Genomic DNA, 26,080 nt, shown 5'->3' on the forward strand with positions numbered 1-26,080 from the left:
CCGGCGCTGAAGCTATTCCAGTGTGCTGTTTGCAACAAATTCACCTCTGACAGCCTGGAGGCCCTAAGTGTGCATGTGAGCAGTGAACGCTCGCTCCCCGAAGAGGAGTGGAGGGCTGTAATTGGAGACATCTACCAGTGCAAGCTCTGTAACTACAACACCCAGCTCAAAGCGAACTTCCAGCTCCACTGCAAGACTGACAAACACATGCAGAAATATCAACTGGTGGCTCATATTAAAGAAGGGGGCAAAACTAATGAGTGGAGGCTGAAGTGCATTGCCATTGGCAACCCGGTTCACCTAAAATGTAACGCCTGTGACTACTACACCAACAGCGTGGATAAATTGCGCTTGCATACAACCAATCACAGGCACGAGGCAGCCCTGAAACTGTACAAGGTAAGCCAGTGACAGCAATTGCAGTCGGCACCAAGTAGACTAGCAAATTAACCATTTCAGTGCTAATCGAACAAGACTGATTGGTCAGCAGAATAAATGTTTATCGAACATGTGTATAGTCCAACAAGACCCATGCAGGCTAGTCAGGGAGGAGTATTCTCCATGAGGCATGGGGTGTCACCTCAGAGCCCGTTTAGGATGCACTTTCTGTGAATACGGGGTCGTAAGATTTTTTTTTAAAGAAGTTCTCTCATAATAAATGACTAGATGGGTTTTATAGTCTTTCAGACTTTGTCCATTCCATTTCAGTCAGAAGCTTGATGGAGATTATGGAAAATGGATGATTTTTCCATGCTGTGCATAGGGAAGGAGGTCACTTTCTGGCATATGTATCTGTTTGCAACCATAATCTATCACAGCCAAGTTATTCAGTAAGTGCATGCAATACGAGACATTACTACCAAAGTATTCAGAAATAAGCGCTGTCATCCTTTTGTCTGCCCTTCTTTTCCAAGCCAGTAATGATTTTTCACAAACATGAAAGGGTGTGGTGTAGATAAATATGTTAGTAGAATGGCAACTATATTTTTATCTTTACTGGAAAAAACTATGTGGATATAATGAATATGTGGGAGTGATGAATGCCATTTATTACACAACTTGTCATGACTTTTTCCAAACCCTAATTATGGGTTAACTTATTTTCTGCAGTGTGTTTACTGGATTGGCTTCATTGTCTTGGTTCATGTACAAAATATAACACATTCATTTCCAAGATGAATAACTTTGTAACTTATTAAAAACTTCTTTTGTCTAGGGGATATAAAAATTCAGGAAATATTGCAAACCATTAGTCACTGTAACAAGGTCTAAATATGATTAGAAAATCCATTTTGCAAGTGTTATCTATTGATTTATACTAGAAATCTGTGATAACTAAACTATCAGGAGTCATCTGCTGATTACAGCAACTATGCTGGTTTTCTAATCATGTTGAAAATGTGTACACACGTAACAAATACAGAAAAGCTGCAGCAGACCTCTAGTTTAAGTAAGAAATAATATTTTACTGATGTTCAGCCACATTCAAATGGTTGTTCTAAGCTAATGCAGGGTGAACAGTCAGTAACATGAATTTTCATCTTATAACTTGGTAGTTGTAACCTTGGTGGGTCTGCTATGGACAAAAAATGGAAGCAACACATGATCAGGTCTATTATACTGTCCCACAGTGCTGGCTGCTCTGCTAATTTTGTCATATGTGTTATTGAAATTGCATTTTTCATTAACTCTAGGGAGTGGGGGTTTTGTGCTTGTTTGTTCTTGTTCTTTTAAAGATCCAAAGTCCTGTTTTGAAAAGTGCGCAAAGGTCTGAGAGTCTAGAGACGCAGTTAGCCTGCCTCAGCAGCAAAACTGCCTTCGAAAGTTCCTGCTCCCTGTCATGCGTGAAGTGGTTCCTTGTTCCTTCCAGTTACACTGGCTGTGGAGCCACACTCTACATCAGTTTTTAAAAATGATCTAAGTTAAACATAATCAGTCCCCATCTCTTTTTTTGAGTATTAACCTGGATTATTTCAATGATGCCTTTTGTAACACCACAATTCAGAGAGATGCTGCTGCAAACTGTGTCACAGAAAGGAATGATAGAACAGGAGAGTGGAAGGCAGAGAGGGCCTGTCTCAAATGGCTTCACCGTGAAAACTTCAGAGACTGTTGAAAATAAGACGCCAGCTGCTTATTTTTTAAACAAAGCTATAGGCATAGCTGTGGAGTTGCAAGGTACAATCTATCTGCTCAAAACAACGCTGTCTCTTCACTCACTCAGCCTGATCTCTAGAGAAATCTGTGTCAAATATGTCTGGGTTTGCAGCACGTCCTACAAAACATTTGATACAGCGTACTAAGAGAGCGAGTCTCAGCTCTTAGCCCTCATCACTAAAAATGACCTGCCGCTGAACCTGCTTCTTTGCCAGATCCTGATTTGTTAGATCAAGCAGTTCAGTAGTGCCTGTGTGGTGCAGCTATCATACGTGGCAAATGACCATTGCTAACCTTTTCAGTTCAGTCTCTGAACCAGTTAGGGTGAAAGACATCCCAGTGGAGCTGGAATGTGTGACCTCTTCGACTCTCTCTAAGCTTCACGTCCTGCAGAAGGACAATGGAAAGTGTCCTGCTGGTGACAACAGGGTTGCGAGTCTCCTGATACATGCATTTTCAGACTTGTCTCTAGGATTGCTAGTGAGGAGTCAACTTTTTAAAAAGTTTCTGTCTCTCATGACTACTTAGAGGAGCTTGAAAATTTGAACCTTGCTAGGCTTAACAATTCTCAGAAAGCAGATAGCACATACACAGGCAAACAGTATTTTTATATAATCTCTTCTCAAGACTAATTTGAAGGAGATGAAGGAATTCAGTCAGGACATTAGTTATTACTGGTTTTTTAAGAGTTGGAGTTGGCAGTACTAAAATGCATCCCAAATAACTGAAGTGTTCTATATGTGTGTGCTTTAACAGAGTGTAATGCCTTTGCATGTCACCTAGAAAACTTTACTTTTAATTGTGGGTGTACGTCGAGATCTTCAGGTGGAAATAAATGAGATTTTGAAAGTCTGTAAAGTTATCTGTTAGCAGACTTGATAGTTTTGTCAAGTCTTGGTGAAGCTGTTGACACCAAGAGAGTTGTAAACTTCTTTTTTCTCTTGATACATCAGATAAACTTTCAGAGCACCTAAGGAAAAAAAAGAACATTAATTTGTATGATTAATAGTTATATGTCTTGGGAGCAATATGGAATATTCATGAATTGTGTTTATATTCAAGCAGCTCCTCTAACTCTTTTAAAAGTAAGGTGCTGTGAATATGGTTTGGTGATAAAAACTTTAATACTAAAACCATCTGAAAGCACAGAAAAAGAATCTGTGACTTTGTTCCTTTGCTTTGTCAAATACCTCAAAGTTTTTTCTTTAGTCATTTATATTTATTTAAATGTTATTGTTTTGTGAATTTTCTTTTTATAAATGTTGCTATAACAGCTTGATTTCTCTTCCTGTGCCTATTGATGGAATAAAAGGATGTCTTTTCATAACTGTAGCTTTTAAAGCGACCATGAAGATCAGAGCTTCTCTTCTGAAGCTGTATAATTTTAGGCAGTACTGAAACGTCACTTTTAGATTCTAAATGTGGCAAAGTGAAACCTTTAGCTGTTTTCTAAGTTATTTTAAAAAGAAATGACCTGATTGCTCCTTGCAGAAGTGCAGTGTTCAAATGGTGTTGGTAATGCGGATGCTAGGAACCAGAACAAAGACAGTCTTACCCTGAGTGAACTCAACTAGATCTAAATGAATTTCCCAAAGACTTACATTTGGAATTGTCAAGCTTGATATTAGCAAATTAAACCACAGAAGAGTTGCAAGTCCTATGCAGCATCCATCAAGAAGCGTTCAATGACTCCACAAGTAAACAGAGAAAAGCCTCTATAGCAACAGAGTGCATTTCCATTCTGCAGGAGGAAGCGTTCAACTTCTGCAGATTTGGGAGGCTGAGACAGGACAGCGATCTATCTCTGTGGGTATTAAGCACATAGATAGAGCTGCAACTGCTCTTAAGGAAGCCATTTTGTAGCTTAGTCTAATAGCTTTTGATTCACGGAACCACGTATATCATGTCCTGTGCTCATAAAATAGTTTCCACATACTTCTCATAAATAAATAAATACAGGGTAGCATTTTTGGAAAGTAAAATGGAGTGGCTGAAAAGAAGTTTTAGTTAACCAAGTAACTGAACAATGTGATCAGTTTCTAATCATGAATAAATATTCAAAATTAGTCTAGCTGATAATAGCTTTAACAGACATTACTTTTATGTTGGATATTTACCACAGTTTATGTCGTATATGCGCCTATTTAGGAGCTCAGGGAATGTGACAGGCAGCAGTTAGCATAGCTGTGTGAAAAATACCTTGGCTTTCCCTTTATTGACAAAATATTGATCTATACCACTATTAATGCTATGATTGTCAGTTCAATTTGGATATATCACTTTACCTCTTGTGTTCTCAAATGGCAAAGATATTACCCAAAAGGAGTGACCTGATTTCAGTTTAAGAAGGTTAAAGGTTAAAGGTTAGCTCAAAAGCATCATCTGCCTAGCTGCTTAACTTTAAACTGATCAATTTAATGAAAATCTGTTTTGCAGATGGTGTTTTAATGTCTTTGGCAGGATTTAGGCAGCTTTAACATTAGACGTATGCTAGTAAAAATTATTTCTTTATTTGACCAGAACAACACCTTTTCTTTTATGTTTTAAGGTAAAAGGCATGTGGGATATGGTATTTTGGCAAAGGACCCAGAAGCAGAAAGTGTTGATGATTTTTCCATATGTGCTCAAAAACAGAATACCCTTATGTCTATTGCTAACGATGACTGAAGAAACAAACAAAGCTGTATTCATTTTTTACCATAATGTTTTACTTTGAACCCATAAAAAAGAATTTCAGTCAGAACTGTCCTTGAAAAAGGCTTGTCTTCTTTGCCTAGGGTGCAAAGCAGCAGCATTAACATTTTTAACCTGGCAGAGCATGCTGATTGTCTCCTTTAGACCTCCCATTTGTAGATCAGCAGTATTCTTTTTCCTACTCACAAACCAAGTAGCGATTGTGTTATTTAGCTGTAGATACCATAAATAATAAGGCTAGAGATACTATAAATAATAATAATTAATCAATCCAAACGGTAAGTTTTATCCAGTGAATATTATCTGAATAAACAAAGAGTTAGAACCTCAGGAGTGTAAAGCAGACCTTTGTGTTTATGTCTTCTGAGAATCTGGCCCTCACAGTTTTTGCCAAGATAATTAAGTTTCAGCACAAGCATGTCTTTCTATTTTCAGATGTATGCAATTCAATAGGAATTTCTTGGGCTGCTAATGCAGTACTATTATATGTTGGCTTTGTAATTAGCTAGGACTCTATCCCTTTGCTGAAATGCATTGTAATATTACACACACAAGCATAGCTTGCATGTAGCAGTCATGAAAGTGGTCCCCTTTGTTTCGTATTGACCTTCCAACTTATTTTAAAAAGAGTTTACAATGCTCCTTTGTTTTGTCCGCAAATGATCATAAACAGCTTTCTAAAGAGCCCAATAAAATGAGATAATCACAAATGTATAACATCACATATTGAAAGGGTGGAAGAACAAACGGGGCTTTTACTATATTTTATAGGATGGATTTATAGTCTGTCCTTGGGTCACTTACGGCCAAGAATTTTCACGGTCAACTGCTTGGTCCTGCTAGCTAGCATCCTCTGCAGGAAATGCAAATACTGTGCGGCACCTGCTCTTCAGCTGGGGTTATGCACCACTCTTTTAAAATGAGGTGTCCACTTCTCCACTGGTTCAGAGTCAAAAGCTTAATTAGACTAGCCTTTTTTCTGCATCTGTCATCAGCAGAGCAGAATAGTCTGTCTGGATTCCAAAATGCTGTTTGCATATTTGGATTTTAAATCAGCCAGGGATATTGAAAGCTTTGCTCATCTTTATCACGTGCAGAAGGCACAAGTGGGATTTAGTCCTTAGGTAACTTTTAGTGTAACAGTTCCCTGAGGAACCCTGCTTGGGCTTTTCTCATTATCCTTGTTCTGGATGAAAGCATTGTTGTTAGGAATTAACAACTGAGGTGCGGAGTGTGAAGTATATGCGTACGGGGACGAATGGACTAACAGCTCCAATCACTTTGTTTGCTTTACTCTCTTTGGCATGAAATGTTGATACTTGATCAGTCTGGAATTAACAGAAAGTCACATTCTTTTCATTTCAATTGTCCTGCGCTAACTTTTTAATTTAAAATCAAATATCCTAGATATGTGCCAGTCCAATTATTGAACTGTCATTGTCCCAGTATGATGGTAAAAGAGGTCAGGAGATTGTGCAGCATTGATTTGCATAAAAATCATTCTGGAAAGGAAATTGGAATATGTCTGCACATCTGAGGAGCCAAAACATGTTTTGCTTAATCTTATTCTTGTTGTTTGTTTAGGTGAAGAAAGCTGTTTTCAGTGATAAACAAAAGTTATTCTAATTTGTTGCTGAACATAAACCCCACGATGGAGGCTATTTCAATTTTTATAGTACTTTCAGGTTTGCATTCATTTAAAGTTTTAAATGTTTTGTGAAATTTAATTTCCACTGCAAGTTTTAGTTGCTGTAATTCAGATTATGCTGTTGTGCTTACATGTATAAAGAGAAATGAATGTTCAAAGATCACATTGTGTAGTCAGCTACACATAGCATATATGCCTACTGCATGTGCTTATATTCTATAGACAAGTACATTTATTTCAAAAAAAACCCAACCAAGTTGTGAGCTAGCAGAGTAGTAATTTCAAACCTATTCTTTTTTATTTTAAATTTAAAACGTTATAGTAGGGAAATATTTTTCACATATTTCATGTATATTTAATTTGATATTCAGATGTTTTCTGTCTCTCAGATAGTCCTACATAATTGCCCCTGTGAAAAACAGAATGCATTGTATTCAATTTATGGTACAGTGCTAAAGCAGAATGGTACTCCCAAATCATGGATTTAGAGAATCTCCACATTCTTCCATTGAAAAGCTGTCCAGGATCCCAGTCTATGTGCCCTCCTGGGTGAGGAAGTATCAGACTGCTCTTCGAAAAGGGGGCTGTACCAGACTCTTTGGACTTGACTTGGAATGGGCAGCCTGCCCAGTGGATCCTGAGCTCACAACTCCTCTTGCAGAGCCAGAAGAGTGAGCAAAGAGGAAAGCAAAAGCGGCATAAAGAGGATCAGGCTCATTTATTCAGTATGCCTAACACACAAAATAGCTGTATAACAGCTGGGTTTTGTGCCTGGAGTTCTTTTATTCTGACATTAAGAGAAATATGCCATTATTTCTGACTGAAATTCAAAGTAGAGATGCAGTGTATAGTGTACATAAGAGTATTATGTCAATGTGAGTGCACGTGTGTAAGTGCATAAATAGATTGCAGCTATGGATTTAGCAGCCTCTCCCTCCCAGCCTTGCAACATGGATTTTCTTGTTACCTTAGAAGATTTTAGCTGACATTAGGCAACCTACCACAAGTGTCTTCTCTAAAATTGTAATTACAGTTTACCAGACTCTCCCAGGTGGGATTTTTGTCCACCATCTCTTCCACATATTTAACAACGAGCAATTAAAAAAAAAAAAAAAAGACATGACAGGAAACTTATATTTTGACATGCATATGGGTACTTCAGCTTTGCTGTTGCTTTTGCTAAGTGATTTTGGAGAAATTTTCCTTTGGTCTACACCAGAATAGAGAAATTATTGGAGGGTTGATGAGAATGAAACCTTAGAGACCTCATATGTACAGGACTGAGCTTTGAGCTGTCTTATACACAGTTCTGGAAACTGTATTGGCTCTATACGTGTCCATCTTTTTCAACTGACAAACTCATGTTCTGTTTTTATTTTTCCTCTTTGGGGTATCACTGGAGCAATGCTCCAGTCGGATTTTCTAAGGAAGGATAGTGAAGAGACTGGTTTCAAATGCTGAATAATACCAATTCTGTTGCTTTTAGCAAGAACTGGGCACAATGCAAGAGACATATTTTGTTGGAGAAACTTCCACATGTATGTTCATGGGCAAAACACAATACATTCAACAGGAAGTAGGTAGTAATTGCATTAAAGATGAGTATTTTATGTTAATAAAACATAAATTACAGGTGGTAACGTGTAATATTTTTTGATCCTGGTGGTCTGTCTTTTAGGCTGGTTTCCTTAATATAGGCAGATAACACAGAGAGATGATCATACATTCTCAAGCTGGTATATTGAAAACGTGAAGCTTTGCTAAGAACTGCGAGACCTTTGCTTTGTGGACAGCTGTGAAGGAGGATTTCATGGAAATGACCCTCTTGGTCTGCAGTAGAAGGTGCCAGCCCTGCAGTTCTGTAGCAGACAGATGAGTATTGTGCATCATAGCCTCAGGGGAAACTGTATGTGCTACTCTCCCCATGGGAGGGAAGGTATTAAGATAATCTTTAGCTTTTAAAGGCAGGGGGCATTGAAGGAAACAAAAATTGAGCAAAGGTAGTCCTTGAATGATGAAGTGTGCAGATTCCCATGCCTGGGGCATCCTACTGCAGTAGCAGTGACAAAACCAGAAAAAAAAAAAGTTTTTGTCAGATATGAAGAGTATGAGCAATGTTCCTTGCTTGTATGCACGAATAGGAAACTACATATAGCTAATGGGAGCCATGAATAGTAATACATTAATCTTTTTGCAAGAATGGGTATTTGACCATGAGTTGCCTAACAAAAAATGTCTTTTTTTCTTCTTAAAGCTGTTATCCTAGAGTGTTAATCAAACCATGCTGTTAACATGAGTCATATGTCTAAAATACTTGACTATGTAACTATTGCTTTATTGCTGGATTGCGTGCAGGAGACCTAGCATACAGGGACAATATTCAGGAGTCTGTCCAAAGCAGAGTGTTTATTTGCAGTCTCTATTCTCCCTTGAGATGCTGCTTCCTTGCACTGCTCCTGGAGAGAACTATGGAGCCTTCTCCACCCCTAAAGGTAGCGCAGAGTGTGCTGCTCGGGGATAGATTGTGCCCAAACTTTTAATAGAAAAATAGATTGCTCTTATGCAGAGAAAGTTCAAGATCAATCCTGTTGTGATGACCCTGTTTAAAACAAAGGCTTACAGTAGAAACTCTTCTTACCAGAACTTCAGCAGGCATTTCCAGTGGTCTATATCATCTCATTCTAAAGTTGTTTGACTCGTGGAATTTTGACAATTGTTTGACAAATGGAATTTTTCCATTGACATCCTAAGCTTGAGACTGGGCCTACAGCACTTCTTCGCTGGGGAGGTCAGGGGTCATCAGGGAGATGTCTTCCATGGGAATTCCTGAAAAGTTGCAAGTGGCTCAAGCATCATACCAGGCATGACTGAAGTTATCCTTAAGATAAATTCAAAACTCTGAGTCTTAATGGCAAAAGAGAAGGAAGGGCACTTCTTATTCACAGAATCACAGAATCGGAATATCTTGAGTTGGAAGGGACCTGTAAAGATCATTGATTCCAACTCCCCACTCCTTGTTTGACTACCTAAAGCTAAACCATATGACTAACAGCACTTCTTGAACTCTGATAGGCTTGGTACTATGAACACTTCTCTGCAGAGCCTGTTCCAGTGACTGAACACTCACCCTCTCAATGAACAACCTTTTCCTAATGTGCAGTCTGAACTTCCCCTGATGCAGTTTCATTCCATTCAAACAACGTTCCTATTTTCTATGTAACCTAGACAAAAACTTGCTCTCTGGGAAACAGATTGAGGCAAAAGTTTTCTAATTGAATAAACACTTTGTAAATGACCAGAAGCTTGATATTTTTACAGCTGGAACAATGAAACAAAGTCTAAGGAGGATCTTGGTATTCTTGCTCTTTGTGTCTGCTCGTGATGAGAGCATGGAAAAAGGCTTGCTTTACTACTGAAATCACACAGCTTTCAGTATCTTAATGTTACTATTTTGGAAAACACCCTTTGGCATTTGCAGATATGTACTCAGCTAATGAATGACTGGAAATTAGAAAGAATGAAGCTGGTGGAAAAAACGAGGCCAAACTACAAGTGCTTCTGAAAACCTTATGTCCTTATTTGTCCAGGAACTTCTGTGACTCAAATCATTGACCCAGGAGGAAGTCAGGACCGTGATGGGACATATCAAAGCAGGATCTTCTGAAGTCAGCTCTCAGATGACAAATATCACAGGCCACAAAAAAATAGTTCTAAGACTAATTTTACCAAATTTGTGACCTAGAGTCATTGGGCAGGTTTTAAAGTACTATTGTATTGGTCCCTGGAACTAACCCTGTTGCAGATGCATCTCAGAAATAAGTGTTAAATCTAAGTTTTGGATATCCCTTATCAGTTTTTCATTTGCTGAGATAGTCTCACAGGTGATGATGAGATGGATATGCTGTCAGTGTGCTTTGTCACCCTGTTCCTGTATCCACTGGTATTTTTTGTAGCATGTCAGGTTTCACCAGTATCTTCGTGATGCTTGAATTTCTGTGATTTACAGAATTCAACCGGTGAAAATCTTTGGAACTAGTCACTAGATGTTCTGAGGGGTGTTTTTGAGAAAGAGCAAATCCTTTCTCAGTTAGATACTTTGTAGGTTCTTTGATTTTTTTTTTTCATTTCTTGAAAAACAAAAATACGTTTGTGGGATCATCCATGACTCAGCATATTACATGTAGCACCTGGATCCAGAAGTTTTCTGTTATGTATTTTTTTTTTTTTTCCATGAGTTCTCCACTGGACAGCTCAAATTCTGTGGTCTCAGCTACTTCAAAACTATCAAACACGTGATAAGGTTTAATTAAAGCATTCTGGAGTATACAAACGACAAGAACTATGCTAGTTTTGAAGAGCTGTATATATGTAATATTTTTATGATTTTTTTTTTACCAGTTCAGCTGGTAATCAATAAAAGGAGAACTCTGAAATCTCATGTCATAGAGTTCAAGCCTGTATCCCAGTTCTCTCAGCTTTTGTGCTTTGCAGATACAAAGGCTTCGTGCCTCACATGTTCATGATGGGAACTAAACAAATGTCTTTCTTTTACTTCTAGTAGTTGTTTGTCCTAATAGATTTAGAAGGTAAGCTCAATACTGTCTGGACTAGGAAACAGAGCATGGCCTTGGGGGAAAAAGAAAATGTGTCTCTAACTGAGCAGAGGTGAGTGAGAGGTTGGCCCCCAATATGTTTGGCAGTCTAATTGGACCTTATAGAAATGTAATTAAGCATACCACTTAATTTTTTCACATACGCAAAGAAATATCTATCTGTCTTCCTGTCTGCCTGTGTTTATCCGTACATGCAGTTAATAGAGTGTCTGTTACTGGGAGGAATGAGTTAGAGAGAGAATCTGAAGTTGTTCATGCTCCTGAGAACTCAGAGAGACAGATATTATCCAACACTCGTGTTAGGGGGGAAATCACAGTTGTTGAAGACTGGGTTTCCTGCACAGGGAATGCAGTAGAGGGAAGCAAGAAGGAAGGGGGTGTATGTGTGTGCTTGTAGAAGTGTACACTTCCCAAGAAGATGAACAGAATTTGAAACTATGTGTGTCCATACATATCTGAGATTGGTACTGTCTCCTGCTTTAATACTGTACAAAGGTCTGTATATGTTAGTGTCTACTGTAGTAAAGGCTGGATTCTCTTTTTTGTTCTAATTTCCTTCTCCTAGTTGCTCATAATTTTCTTATAGACACTTCTAGGGCTGAAATTATCAGGATTAGGTCCAGGTGTAAAGAATATTTCTTTCTCCTTTTGAGCTGTTTCTGAACTGTTTAATCCTGAGATATCTTTTCAACCTGTCCTAATGAAAAACACTCCATTGCAAATAAAGTTAGTCAAGTACATCTCTTGCAGTGGCTGTCAGTAACAGAAGACAATACTCTTTTAGAAGCAACAACACATTAATAGGCCAAGTATGCAATCATTGTCTTATCACAGCAAATTATACCATTAGTCCACCTTATCTAATCTCTTTGCTCCAGACTGGCTAACAACAATTGCTTCTCAGAGCAGAGTGAAAAAATCCTTCATGGACAAATACGGAATACCATTGCTCATACAGGAAAATTCTTTTTCTTCTTCTATTTCCTCTGTATTTAAACAACAATGACTTAACATCATATGAATTCAAGTATCACTTTTTCCCCAAAAAAAAGTGGTCTTTGGGTAGTCTTTGTGTACACAAACATAAAATCAATTTATAAACTGAACTCTTGGCTCAATCACCTCCAGTGGGAAAGGATTCCACAGGTCACTTTAACATGCATGCAGATATAGTTCTTCAGCTTTAAAAAATTTCTATCATTCATTTAAGTTACTAAATTTTGTTTGTTTATTCATCTGGTAACAGAACAAGAAAGATCATGTGTTCTTACTTGATGATCTTTCTGTATAGCTTTTATATCTTCATAACAATCTTTTATGATTATTTTATGATCTTCCTATCATGTGTCTCTTTTACTTACACTGTTCATATGCCAAAGAATTTCAATCTATTCAGTGTTACTTTTAATGTAAATTTTTCCACATCTCTGCTAATCCCATCACTGGTCTCTGAACTCCTTCTACCCCTGCTAAAGTTTTCTTGAGATATACAGATATTTCAGAACTGAACACATAGTTCTCAGTGGAGCTGTATGATCTTACTGTCCCATGCCTGCTGCATCAAAAAATATAACCTCTTTTAAACAAATCCCATTGCATTCTGTGCTGGAAATACGTTGGTTTTCATTGCATGACTCTTCCCACACGCCCTTCACACTGATGCCCAAGTGTCTTAGAGCAGTTACGTTTAACTTAGGCATCAGTAACATTTTTAATTGGTTCAAATTATTCATTCTAATACATATTTTCTTGGATTCATTTGTCAATACTCAATTTCATCTGTGTGTTCAGCTAGTTTTAAACCTCTCTGGCATTGCTGATGATTCTTTGACTGGTCCTGACTGGCAGGAGTTCGTTTATGCCCTCTGCAAGATCAGTCTTAGTTTGATGTTAGAAGACCCAGAGGTAACTTTTGTTCTCTTAAATGGCCTGTTAGTTCCTCTAGCTTGTTTTCTGTCTCTATCAGTTTCTAATCCTTGGCTTTTTTGCCTCTGTGTTAGATGCCTACATCAAGTGGTCAGGCCACTTCCTGCTTAGTCAGCCGAGAGGGAATAAACTCCAGCTCTGAAATACTCCATGGAAGAATTAATTTCTCCTTAATATTAGGAGAGTGAGGGAAAGAAGCATCCAGCTTAACCCTGTGTCATATTGCCTGTCTCTTCAGACAGCTGCTTCTTGTTGCTTTTCCACATTTATTGCTATACATGGTGAATTGGGGTGCAAATAGCCATAGAGCAGTTAGCTATCTGTTGAGCCTGAAGAACAGAAATAGCTGATTAGCCATCTCTGCAGATATTTGCCCCAGATATTAATTTGCTAGTGCAAAACAAAAGATACTGTTTCTTCAAGGCTGAGGCATAACTCAAATGGACTTCTTTTATCCTGTTTGCTGCTAACTTCAATGTATTACTGATTGATATTAAGGTACACCATGAAATGCACACGGGATGTCTGTTGTAGCTGAACTCATACTGTGGGAGCTATGTTGACTTTTGGACTGTTCTGGTCTTCACGCTGCTTGACATGAAAACCTTTCACATGAAGGTTTAGAAGAAAGAGAAATACATTGCAGCTAAGTTACCCTGTATGTAGTGTGAAGTAATGTGAAAATATGATGCCAAATGCCCTCCCCACCAAGTTTGAAATACAACAAAATTGCATCAGAGGATCAATTACTGATGAAATGTCACTCCTGAACTCTGTAATACTGCTAATTAGTTAAAGCAAAAGCGTCATGTTGATATGCATTTATCTTGGCTATAGTTCACTGAATATCTTTTCACAAAATTAGGTTTGAAGTACTTTAGGTTCTCCCTGCTCCCTTTTTCTGGAAAGTTAGAGTACGTAACTGGTATTTTTTTCCTTTTTTTATTTCTCCTTTTATATTTATGTTTCTCACTGTCTTCAGCACTTTGCATCTTAGCATAGTTTACTTCTGTTTGAAATACTTGAGGAGGGCATTAGACACTGGAGAAAACTTGAAATAAGGAAACATATGACAAACACACGGTCGCAGGACAACCCTCTCAAACCTTGGCTCCGCTCCCTTTCTGCCATTAAGGGAGCAAAAGAAATCGGAGATTTGATGCAAGTTCCCTGCCGTGGGGGAGGGCAGGGTTACTCTGCTCATGTCAGGGAGTCCCCGGCTGGCCAAGTGCCAGCTGCCGGTGCCCTGCCCTTCCCACCGCACACCACGCAGGGGATGTGCCAGGAGAAGGACCGTGAAGGGCAGTAGCTAGAGCTCGTGTAAGTGTGTCTGTGATGGGAGTGAAATTCCCCCTGCGTGGGGAGCTGTGGGAGCCTGGCTGGGCTGTGTCAGTGTGTTCTGGGCTTGTTGAACTACCACAGTTGTTTCCATGCACCAGTTGTTCTTTTTGGTTGCTACAATATATGTCGGGCTCTCATTCATACACTCCATCACCCAACACTTAACCTAGCATTTAGTTTTTTGGTGAGGATTATTTCCTCAGTTTGCCACGGAGATAAGATATTCAGCTGCCAATGGCATGAGTGGAGTCCACAAGGTGTTTTCTTTTGTATGAGATAGGTCATACTGTTAAACAAAATTCTAAACATTTGCAAAGATACAGGGAAAACACAGGGTTTTTACTGGCTGTGTGACTGTAGAACTTGTTTGAAGCTTAAAAAAAATTGTTTGTTTCCTATTAAAATGTGATGAAAGAAATTGGAAGAATGTGGGCCAAATCCATCTTTGTTGTAGTATTGCTGATCTTGGTAGTGTTACTCCAAGAAAGAAGTTGGCCCAGGAGTTTTCCGAAATGACAGTGTTTCTTAACTCTGTCAATTGACTGGGACACGGCTCTCCTGTGGTTTGACTACTGTGGTTTGTCACTACTGTGAGAAATTATCCAGTTCAAAAAGTTCTGTTATTTGGGTAATTTCTTGCTGAAATTGATGGTTACTGTTTCTATTTTTCTCCTGAAGTTTGTTTCTAGGGTTTTTCCATTTGTTTCTAGTGCTCTAGTGGAAAGGCTAGTTACAAAGCAAGAGTCAGAGAGAATGCTCCAAAGAGAGGGTGTAAAAAAGAGGAGAAGATTTTAGTTTGGAAATGTTTTCCCTCTCACTGAAACAGCTGCCCTGTTTGATACAGAGTGTGTGTTTTTAGAATGGAATCCACCTCCTAAATATCTTTTACAGATCAAAACAGGTCACTGGGTATTGATAACCATGACATACTTTGTGAGCATACACACTAGGTCACCTCATCCATAGCCTGTTTCTCCTCCTAAATTATTCCACATTTGTGAGCATTTTTCAAGCAGCTACTATTTAAAACCAGAAAGCCTCCACCCTGAAAGGCCCCAACCTGTCAGAAACATTTCCTCTCTTGCCTCAAGCTTGGAATTTCAGTCCAAAACGCCAGCTCCCTCAGGAGTGTGCATAGTGTCATCCTTGCCACGTGGTTTACTCTCTGCAACCTCAGCTGCGCACACATACGGCCAGTGTTTACCACCTCACCACATTCTTCTTCTCCCTGCTCTACTGACGTCTCTACGTGTCTATTTTCACAGTGCCATCTACATCTGGAACAGTGTCATTTCTGCAACACTTAGCCCAATTTCACTCTTGCCAAACCCTAAACTCCTTTATTTTTCTTTCTCTTCACTGCCAATAATTTTTCCCACTTTCTCTTGTGTATACATGTGTGAGTGTTTGTGTACATTATCAAATATACATTTCTAATTATTTGGGATGAGTGGGATAAAGGTTTTATTGTCTTGAGCTCGAGTTGGCTGTGCTTTTTTAAGTAATAAAGACAGAAAAAGCTATGCTGACCATCCCACAGGAAACTATAATGCATTTTGAACCTCCTGCATATTTTGCATTAGGAAAAATAAGAAATTTGTAGAGCGCTTTTTAACTGTATCAATACTCTTTTTTCATATGGCTTCATGTACCAAGCCAAGCTCCACTAATAGTAAGGGGAAAAAACACTGCTGTGGCTTTGTGACTAATATATTTTAGAAACATCTTACATTTTTCCTATAATAGCTTTTCCATACGTAACAGTGTTTCAGTTTGAAGGTCTGGCATCTCAAGGCCTATCAGAGCTGAAAACAAGTTCTAACAGTCTGTTGGAAAGCTGGAAACTTACCACCTCCAGTGTTATAAAACTCCTTTTTCAGACTCACAGATCACAAGATTAACACATCATTGGTAGAAGGCCCATCCTGGGTCTTGTCCCAACATAATTTGCGAGGAAATTTTTCCATTTGAAAGAAAGCAAGGAAAAAGACTTGATGGTGGTTTGCAGCAAAACCAAACTAATGACAGTTGATTTAAGCAATCTGGGCTGGGAGCATTAATAATGGCTATACTTTGAGACAATTTTAGGTCTTGTTTCAAGCACAGAGATTATGTAGACACCATCTTCTAGGACTGACTTGAGACTTCTCTGAAGATCTTCCACACAACCTGTATAGAAGTGTGGCCTGAGTAGTGAAGATTGCTGGACCTGTGCTGGGTTCGCACTGACAATCCAAAATCTTCCATGTGACATCAGCAAGGCTAGGATGCCAGCAAATTACACCATGGTCTTTAACTCTATTTTAGGCATAACTGGTGGTGCAAATAGAAATAATTATCTGGCTAGATAAAGGTGTCATACCAGGTGTCATACCTTAAGCAAAAGGTAAATTTTCTATTGACTTTGGTGGCACTAAGATTTCACACAGGACACTGATAAATTTGTGCTGTATAAAACTTTGAGTATGTTCATGTGTATATAATATCTATCACAAGCATGTACAAGTGTGTTTTTGTATATTTTAGACAATTATATAAACTAAATGTGTTTGAATCATCTAATATACAGATGTCTAGAATGAACGAACTAAAAAGTCTGGATAGCGGTAAAATATTCAGAGAATGTAATTGAGGTGCATTTAGCACAATCTTAATGTTGAGAGTCATTCCATGTATCAGGTGCCCTCCTATACAGTAAAATCATGGTGGTTTTTTTTTTCTAGTTACATCGGTTTTCATCTACAAATGTTTTACATTATAAAACTGTGTAAAACAGACTAAAAATTGGGAAGTGTAAGGACATATAAGCTGAAGACTTAAGTGCTTTGGGCTACCTTCTCTTGCCAGCTTTCAGAGATACAGAGGGAGACTGTATCTGAAACCTTTCATCAGAGCAAAATGAATGTTTTAGCGTTCTCGGGTGTAGTATCAGGCTAACGTGCTCCCTGACTGACATCCAGTGCATACTGTATAATTGCCAGCCTGCTTCTCCGAGTGCCTTGAAGATTACATTTTTTTAATGTCCCAATATTAATAACCAGATGTGATCTTCTTCCTGCCCAGAGGTCAAGCTAGCTGGCCAGGTCAGGCTGTTTGTCTGTGTGCACAGACTGTGAAGTCTATTCAGAATGACAGGTATGGGGAGGGGGGGCGGGTATGGTGTTAACCTCAAGACCACCAAAAGGGACTTCTCCCTGCTGGGAACAAAGACCAGCAGGAGCTTCAGCCTTTTTCAGTACTCCTGGGATTTTAACCAAGTGAACAAAAGATGATGCACAGCTGAAGAAATGCTCTTCACAACTGATACATAATTTAAGATGCTCAGTTACAAACAACCGGATATGTATTTGTGATTTCATTTGAGCACAGTCCAATTATCTGCAGTCGGTTAATATCTTTGTATGTGTAGTTTCTGTATGCTGCTTTACATGTTGAGAAGATGCTCAGTGCTGGTGTTCAAATACACACTAGCCTTGAAAATAGCTCTAGCACTTAAAGAAATAACAATAAAACACCAGCAGTTGCTATAGGGTGTTTTGTGCCTTCCAGTTAATTTTTGCCAGTCCACATGTAGACTTATTTTGTAGTGGATAGTATGATATAGTTTTATTAAACATATATTAAAAAACTCACTCTCTCTTTGTGTTAGGTAAAAAAAAATTCAAAAGAAGAAGCTATTTGTTTCCTAATTGATTTTCTACGTTAGTTGTTCATTGAATAGATAAGTAGTGCCTGTGATATTTGATTACAGAGCAAGGCACCCATTTAACCTTCCGTTCTTTCCTGGCCAGGATTTCAAATACAATACAACGTACCTCCCTTAGGCTCAGTAGGATTAGACTGCTAGCAGTAATCCCTGATGCTATGAAATAGAGCTGATAGAACTTCAACTCACTTGTTTAGGATTATGCTCATGAATTTCAGCTCATCTAGTTGCCTTAACCCTTTGGGAACTTGTGTGGGTTATGATGCTATAAATAAAACTAAATATTATAATAAACAGTGGTAGAAACTTATTAACGTCTTTTAAATTCACTTTTACTTGGTGATCAAAATGTAAAATTCACATTGAAATTAATTTAGCCACTGAGTATAAATGCTCAGACTTTCTTTTAATTCCAATGTTCATAAGTCTTTTGGAGTCCAACAGTGTCTTTAACTAGTTCGGTCTCAATTTGTGCGTTGATTTTTAAATATTATTTTAATGAATTTTTCTTCTCAAGGTTGCACTGAAAGGGCAGACAACTGATACCTACTAATTACAGAGCATCATTGCAGAACCTCCCAGTATAGTGACTTGAATGCAAGTGTGGTCCTAGGGTAAAGAGGAGTACTGGTAGCTGAGCTAGCACTTCCTGAGTTTTCTGCTGATAGCAACAATCCTAATAAGGGCAATAGTGACTTTTGAGGACTTATGCCCCAATCCAAAGACAAAGTGAGAGTGCCAGACTATTTCTGATGGACCACTAGACAGCTGTCAGGCAAAAGCATTGTAATCACTCCACATTTGAACTACCCTTTTGAATTAGTGACTTCTATTTAAATGCTGATTTTTAATCTGGCCAAATCACTATAGGGAATAACTCTGTACTAGCAATAAGGAACAGATCTTTTCTGTCTTTCATTTTCAGAATCCTAAATCCCACCAATGAAATAAATATCGTTTCCTATTACCAGTCCTTTAAACTGTTCAACCTGTAGTGGAAAGGCTCATTAAATACTCATGAGCACAACTAATCGCATTAATTATTGAAGTGAATATATATATATGTTTTAGAATATTTGAAGTCAATTACAAAAATTAGGACTGATTGAATACGCATATTCAGACATCAGTTGGTCGAACTAATATCCCGTCAATACATCTGTGTGTGGAATTGCTATACTTAAAGGCAAGATGACAGGCAGGATCTATGCTACCTGCTGCCCTTGATGACACAGGCATTTGGTCGTTTCTTTACACCTTCAACACTATTAAAGGCATGCCTATTATTGTACATCTGTCGGACACTCTTGATACATTTGATGATAAAGTGGTATTGATGAATAGCTGAAGGCCATGAGAGGAATAAATGAAGTTACTCTTGAGTGACTCCATTCTTTTTTTTTTTTTCAGGAAGACTCTGGAATGGGGGCAGTTTGGGGTGGTTGTTCATCAGCCCAGTGGGTACACTCATGTGCTCCCATGTGGAGTATTGCTGAGTTCTAGTCTGTCACCTTTCTTGATCAACATATGCCCAAGGCCATTACAGGGGAATCATCTGTGCTTGAGGTGGGGGTGTCTCCAAGATGCAGATGATTTTAATCTGCACAACTATTGCGTCAGACTTGGATGGCAAAATCGATTAGTTGACTCAGTGTTGTGCCAGGCTTGTGGTTTGGATACACCAGCTGTGTTGTAAACTGAGGTCATGCTGGTGGGATTAAACAGTTGGTAGAAGTGGCCAAGGACAGTGTAGCTGCAGTGTAAGCCTTGCTGCATTCTGTGTTTGGCTTCTGAGGTAACCCAAGGAGTGATAAGCATGCTTTGGTCATTTATATATATGGCTGAGTGCGAAATGGACGGTTGTTGCTTCTCTTTCAAATCAGCTTCTCTCCATTTCTTTTATTTTAGAAATATCTTCCAAAAAATTGCGGTCAGTCCTGCTGCTGCGCTCAACCTACAGTCATTTCCACTATTTAATACATTTAAACTTCTGTGCTTTGTTGGTTGGTTTTGGTTTGACACATGGCATATTTCTGTTCCCTGATTGATTGCAAATGTACTGTTAGAAATTGGCTGTTGCATGAATGCTTGGTTTACATACTCAGAATGTGCTTTCCTCGGGCATTCTACAGTATGCATTTAAATATAGCTCTTTCTTGAAACAAATTCCTTGCTTAGGTCAGCAGATTTAGTTTGTAGAAATTAATGGAAAACAAACAGCCAAGAGGTGGGGCATAGAAGGAACTAATTCAGGAATTTAAGACTAATGTATCCAGTGTTTTCCAGCACTCTTTCTGATACTTTAGTTCTAAATGCAGAATTTAGTGGCCCACATTTTGCCACCTTCATATCTGATGAGAAGAGAGAGCTAAAGATCTAACTTTTGGGAGATTTAAGCTTCCAGGAATCTAGCTGTCTGTCGATTAGCCAATGCTTCTGACAGCAAGTACTTTGCAGCTGCTGTCCCAGATCTATTCCAACTCTCACAACTCATTTCTAGTTGCAGTTTTACTCTGTTTCAACCTGTAAGGACTTAAATAGGTTGGACCCTGACTCTGAAAATGTCACTTCACATATATAATTCGGATCGGCTAGCGTGCCCTGGACTTAATCTGAAAGATACTTGAAGCTTGTGTTTTCAGAGAGTGGTCGCCAAATGCAGAATCTGCTTTCTTGCTTTCTTGATCAAAGTTTGCAATTTTTGATCATTCCACCACAAAGCAAAGTCCACTTGTCTTTCAGATTCTTACAGGATAAAGGGAGTAAAGGGTGCCCATGGTGGGAAAGTTTATTCTTAGGAAGAAAGAAATTTTGATGGCTTGGATATCAGTACTATTTATTAATGTGCTTTTACTTGGCAAAGCAATAAAAGGTGGCTTTTGTGCGTGCGTGTGTGTGGGAAGGGAATCTTATTAAGTCTAAATAAATAGACTGTAGGAACCATAGTAATACTTTACACTTCTGTAAAGCCTTTATTCAGAGGCTTTCAAAATGTTTTAACAATGTTAATTAAATTCAGTGCTCCTCCATTCTGTGTTAGCCTAAGTGCATATAGGGCCATCTTCATGTACATACTGGTAGACTGGAAGGAAGCTCATGTTTAACTGTGTGCAGCAGCATTGCACTGCAAGTATTTTCAGAGAAGGTGAAAAAAAAAAAAGAAAAAGCTGTGCTCAAGTGAAACTGCACAGGGAATTGCCTGTAGGTAGGCAAAACATAATTATAAGTTGAAATTTGGCCAAGACATTTGTCTTAACACTCTTCCTCCTTTGAAAAAAATGTGCCACGTACTTAATAAATTTATTAAGTACAAGCAGTTATGAAATCTGCTCTTTGTTTCAACCAAAAGAAAACATTTCCTAACAGGACGGTGCTGTTAAACACCAAGCTAGGGCACTGACTCATTACTAATTTAGACAGAGAGCACTATCAGTGAATTACCAAAACTCTTTTTTGTAGCACTGGTGTTTTCCTTGGAGATTTCCCCTCCAAGTACTGACCCCACTTTAGCCTGTGAGATCTGAAGGGATCACAGCACAAGGCAGTATGGCTTAGGGCTGTATATAAAATGATGAAGGAGAGAGTGGAACCCGGCCATGTGCTCCATTTACTCGACACTGTAGTAGGAGAGGGAGGTGGTGTTCAGGGAAACTCAGAGCTACTCTTGTTTTTTGCAGTAAATAATCAGCCTGTGAAATTCACTGCTCCAGCAGGGGGTTATCCGGATAAACAGTTTATCAGGATTTTTAAGAAGGATAAGGGGATGAACATTAATGATGTTTCTGATTATGTGAGCTAAAACAAAAAGATACAAGAATGCTTGGCTCTCTATTATTATTGTTAAAGTCAGGATATAAACAGACAGTCTTCCAGGGTCAGGCAAGGATCCCTTGTCAAACTGCACACTCATTTAGGCTCTCTAAGGGCTCGTGTTTGTACCCTGCTTTTCTGTGAATCTGATATTAGCTACTTGCACAGACAGCATGTCGGAATAGCTGGGCCAAGGGTATGATTCATACTGTTACTCCCGTGTTTCCATCTCTCTGTCTCCCTCAGTGACTGTTCTCAGAGGACAGCGTTCAACTTCAAAAATGAGTAAGAGAACTCAGTGTTTCAAATGTAAATAAGATGCCTTTCTATTGACAATTTTAGTCTTGCTAAGGCAAGGTGCTACTCCAGCAGTAAACAATTGAATCTGCATGTCTGGGTTATTACTATTTTTTTCTTTGTCAACTTACCACTCACTCAGCGTGGGAGAGGAGTGTCTGTGTCATAATTAGTGTCTCATTTATTTAATTTGGAACTACAAACAATAGAAAGGGCCATTTGGCAACTAATTAATTTGCTTCTGCTCAAAGAACATGACAAAAAGTTTCCTTTCAGATGAGCACTCCACAGACCCGTGGACTTGCATTTTCACATTTGAATTCATCAGCATTGCTCTATAGATACTTTGATATCCTAAGTATGGCATGTAAAGGTACAGAGTTTGAATATGTTTTTTAAACTCAGATGACTATTGGAAACACTTCATAGATCATTCTAAGAGCAGTTAGGATTCAGTGCACACAACAACTCTCCATGTTTTCAGGAAGCACAACAGTTTTATTCCACCTCTTAGAAGAGGATGGGGCATCTGCTGCCTGGCTCCTGTGATAACTAGCTTCTGCAGAATCCACATGGGACCATGCAAGATACAGCTTTACTCAGGTTACTGTTTTTCACTGCAGTCTTGTCAGCATCACAATAACTTGTTAACTCTGTGTAGTAGCTGTTATTAACTGTTTGGTGCGCTGTGCTCTGAGCAAGGATTAGGAAGACAAACTCGAGTGTTGTGAACATCATGATCAGAGTGAACGAACCAGACCTACCAAAGCTGTGTTCTGATTGCTCTCTGGGTCTTGCCACGATAACTCCTCAGCCTGGCCAGTTAATCAATGTGTGCAAACCAGGTTTGAAAGGGAATGAAGCACTGCAGGGATTTGGCCCAATACAGGGCTGGGAGGTGGCAAGGCATGCACTTGGACTTTCCACCTGGGAAGCACTTCTGGTTTCTGTAATGCAGCTGAAGTGTGGGAGGGTAGAAGATTTGAGTGGCAATAGGGGGAATCAATCTGCTTTAGCAAGGGGCATATTGTTGAGCATGGTATTTTTCACTTTTTGGTATTTCCCCTTCCCATGCAGACTGTTGATAATGTACTGGAGAATTCCCAGACTTTACCATGTCAGTGGCCTTGAAGAAGTGCTGTGAGAGGGAAAAGTATTGCTTGACCCAAAGGAACAGGAAAGCTTCTTCCGGTAGAAAGGAAGAAAATACATTGTTTATTTGAGGAAAGACCTCAAAGGGAAAATTGAGATGCAATTTTTCTAGGCAGCTAGGCTGTAATGCTAAGAACTACAGAGAAAAAAACATTGGCCCAAACAAAGCTATGCAGACCCTGGAAGGTGACCTGATGTGGAAGCCAGTCAAAGGCTTTCAGATAAGAGCTTCTTCACATAAAGTCCAAATAGCAAAGAAACAAGACTATTGAAAAGTAGAGATGAAACCGAAACTGTTTTATTAGTGATGTTCAGTGAATGAACTGAAATTTAGTAGGTTTTTATCATAACTTTCTCGCATATCATTGCAAAGAACTGTAGTTAGTAATACTGGTATTACAAGTTAGTTAACTGTAAATATTAATTGTGATAACACTGTAATGTAAGCACTATAACGTGCTTTTTAAAATCATGTATCCTCATAGAGGAATCAATTTTTTCTTTGTTATTTCTAGCCTTAGACAGAGGTGTGCAGAAGAGGGAGGGGAATAAGGATTATTTTAATCCCCAAGTCAGACATGGGCATGGGAGTGGGCACTGGCATGCAGACCAGCTAAATCTATTATTCTGAAGCAATGTACAGTAGCTACTAGTATGGACAATGATAAATAACATTGACCTAAAATAGGAATGATTTTAAGCCACTTCACTTATCCAGCTTTATGGAGATCTGAAAATAGAAGTTGATTTGTCTTTGTATCAATCTGTATATATGTCTCATTAAATGATTTAATATAATTGAAAAGGAAATGTCCATTCTCTTAGTCACTTATTTTTGTCTTATAAATTTTCACAGTAACTTAGAATAAGTTGAAAATGAACATTCAGATAACATTAAAAGCAAAACGTAAAAATAGTATTTACTTTTATTGATCACATCCCCAAGGATCTGAACCAAAGCTGTTCGAAACAAACAAGAGGTTTTTTTACTCTCTTCTTTTTACAACTATCCTTTGAATCAGGGATTCAAACCTGAAATAACACAGTGACATTTGTGGACAGTCTCAGAGAGAAGCAAAAGATTCACTGGATGCTGGCATAGTCTGAAGGATTTTTTGTTGTTGTTGTTTTGGGTGCTGTGTGTGTGTTTTTTCTTTTTTTTTCTTTTTTTTTTTTTCTGTGGTACTTCTAGATATAGCTTGAAGGATTTTGGTAATTCAGGCAAAGAGGAAGCTTTTGTCTCCAATGCTCACAGTTTATCCCCTTCAATGGAAAAGGCTCAATTTCTGAAATACTCTTAATAATAAACGATGAGCCAGCCTTTGAGAAGATATGGCTGGTGTAACTAGGTAGTAATATAAAGAAATAAAAAGTCTCTCCTCAGCCATCCCTTCTGCGTCATACAGCAATACTAAGTGTGGAGTTTCTTGTTAAAGTTTATGTCCAGGTCAGACTCATTTCCCCTTCAGTGACTGTGATGAGAGTCAATCTTCTGTTACACAGTGTCACAGTCCCCCAGAACTCAGCAAGGAAAGCTCAGCTAATGTGAGACATATGCTAATAAGAGACTGGTTTTCCTTTTTTTGATTTTTTTTTTTTTAAGGCAGATGCCAGATGACATATCCAAATAAGTACTTTAAAAATGCTTGGTAAAAGTTTATTAATAGATGTCATTACTGCAAGTCCTCACGTGCACCTCTTTGAAAAAAGTGGTCACTTATTAGAGACTAGAGAAAGAACATTTACTTTAATAAAATTATTAATAAAGCACTTTGAGACTTGTTTCTATTATTATTGGTCCATGAATACTTCATGTGCTAATTTAGGGCTTAGGGATATTTAGTCATACAAGCCCTCCAGTCTGAAATAGGCATGTACCTTATTATTACTATTTAAACACCAACCGTTAATATTTTGAATATATTTATAAAACATACTTGTTCTCTTCATAAAATTAAAAACATCTGCTACAGCTTTTCGGTTAAAATGTTGTGGACAGGCAAGTCTGGTGATAGGTCAGTCTGCCATTTTGAATGGCAATTAAGCTGACAGCGCACCCTGGACCAGTGAGACTGTGAAAACAAACAAAAAAGGCAGATGGTTCATTTAGTGTAGTAATTGTAATTTGTTGTTCATTAAAAGTAATTCCCACACAGGCATTCTCTATGCAGATGGAGTATATGAAAAATTTTATCCTGCCAACCTGTCCTAATAATTATTTTTGTTAGTGTAATTTTCACCGACATTTGATAGGCAGTTGATTAGAGCAGTGTGGTTTTGTCAGAATTAAAATTAATTGTAAATTTTGCTGCTTTCATTAGTCTGTTTTTATAACTATCATGACCAAGCAGCAGGAGTTTGGCTCTGAAATGCTGAATATCATAGCAGAATTTGTTTTGTGTGTTTTTCTTTTTGAGACAATTGAACCTTTTAATTGAAGGGTTTGTGTTTGGGAGAGTTCTTTTTATATATACCTACAGAAGATGAAAATTAGTGCAAAAATTATTCCAGGATGATTCTAAAATATGCTTTGAATGGAGGAATGTGCAGAGTTGTACAAAAAACCCCCCTAAGATAAGTGTGAAACATCTTTCAGTCTTCTTAAAAGTACTGATAGCGTTGTAGCTCCACACATCCGGATAAGTAGATAGAAACCTTATGGGCAGTTATAAAAATGTCCTTGCAGGTAAAAAGCATATTGGCTAATAGGTTTTATACAGGGGTCTTCCCCACCCT

General features: G+C 38.4%; 1 protein-coding gene across 1 annotated transcript in view; it reads left to right on the forward strand.

Annotated features, from left to right (window-relative positions):
- The window catches only part of LOC104273831 (zinc finger homeobox protein 4-like), a 123,831-nt gene that overhangs the window by 3,810 nt on the left and 93,941 nt on the right, over nt 1-26,080 (forward strand). Inside the window, 1 exon segment of the mRNA XM_009869280.1 lies at nt 1-399. This exon segment is cut by the window's left edge and continues 104 nt beyond it. Within this exon segment, the coding sequence (XP_009867582.1) occupies nt 1-399 (399 nt within the window).

The sequence above is a fragment of the Apaloderma vittatum genome, unplaced genomic scaffold (assembly GCF_000703405.1).
Source record: "Apaloderma vittatum isolate BGI_N311 unplaced genomic scaffold, ASM70340v1 scaffold19025, whole genome shotgun sequence".
Lineage (NCBI taxonomy): Eukaryota > Metazoa > Chordata > Aves > Trogoniformes > Trogonidae > Apaloderma > Apaloderma vittatum.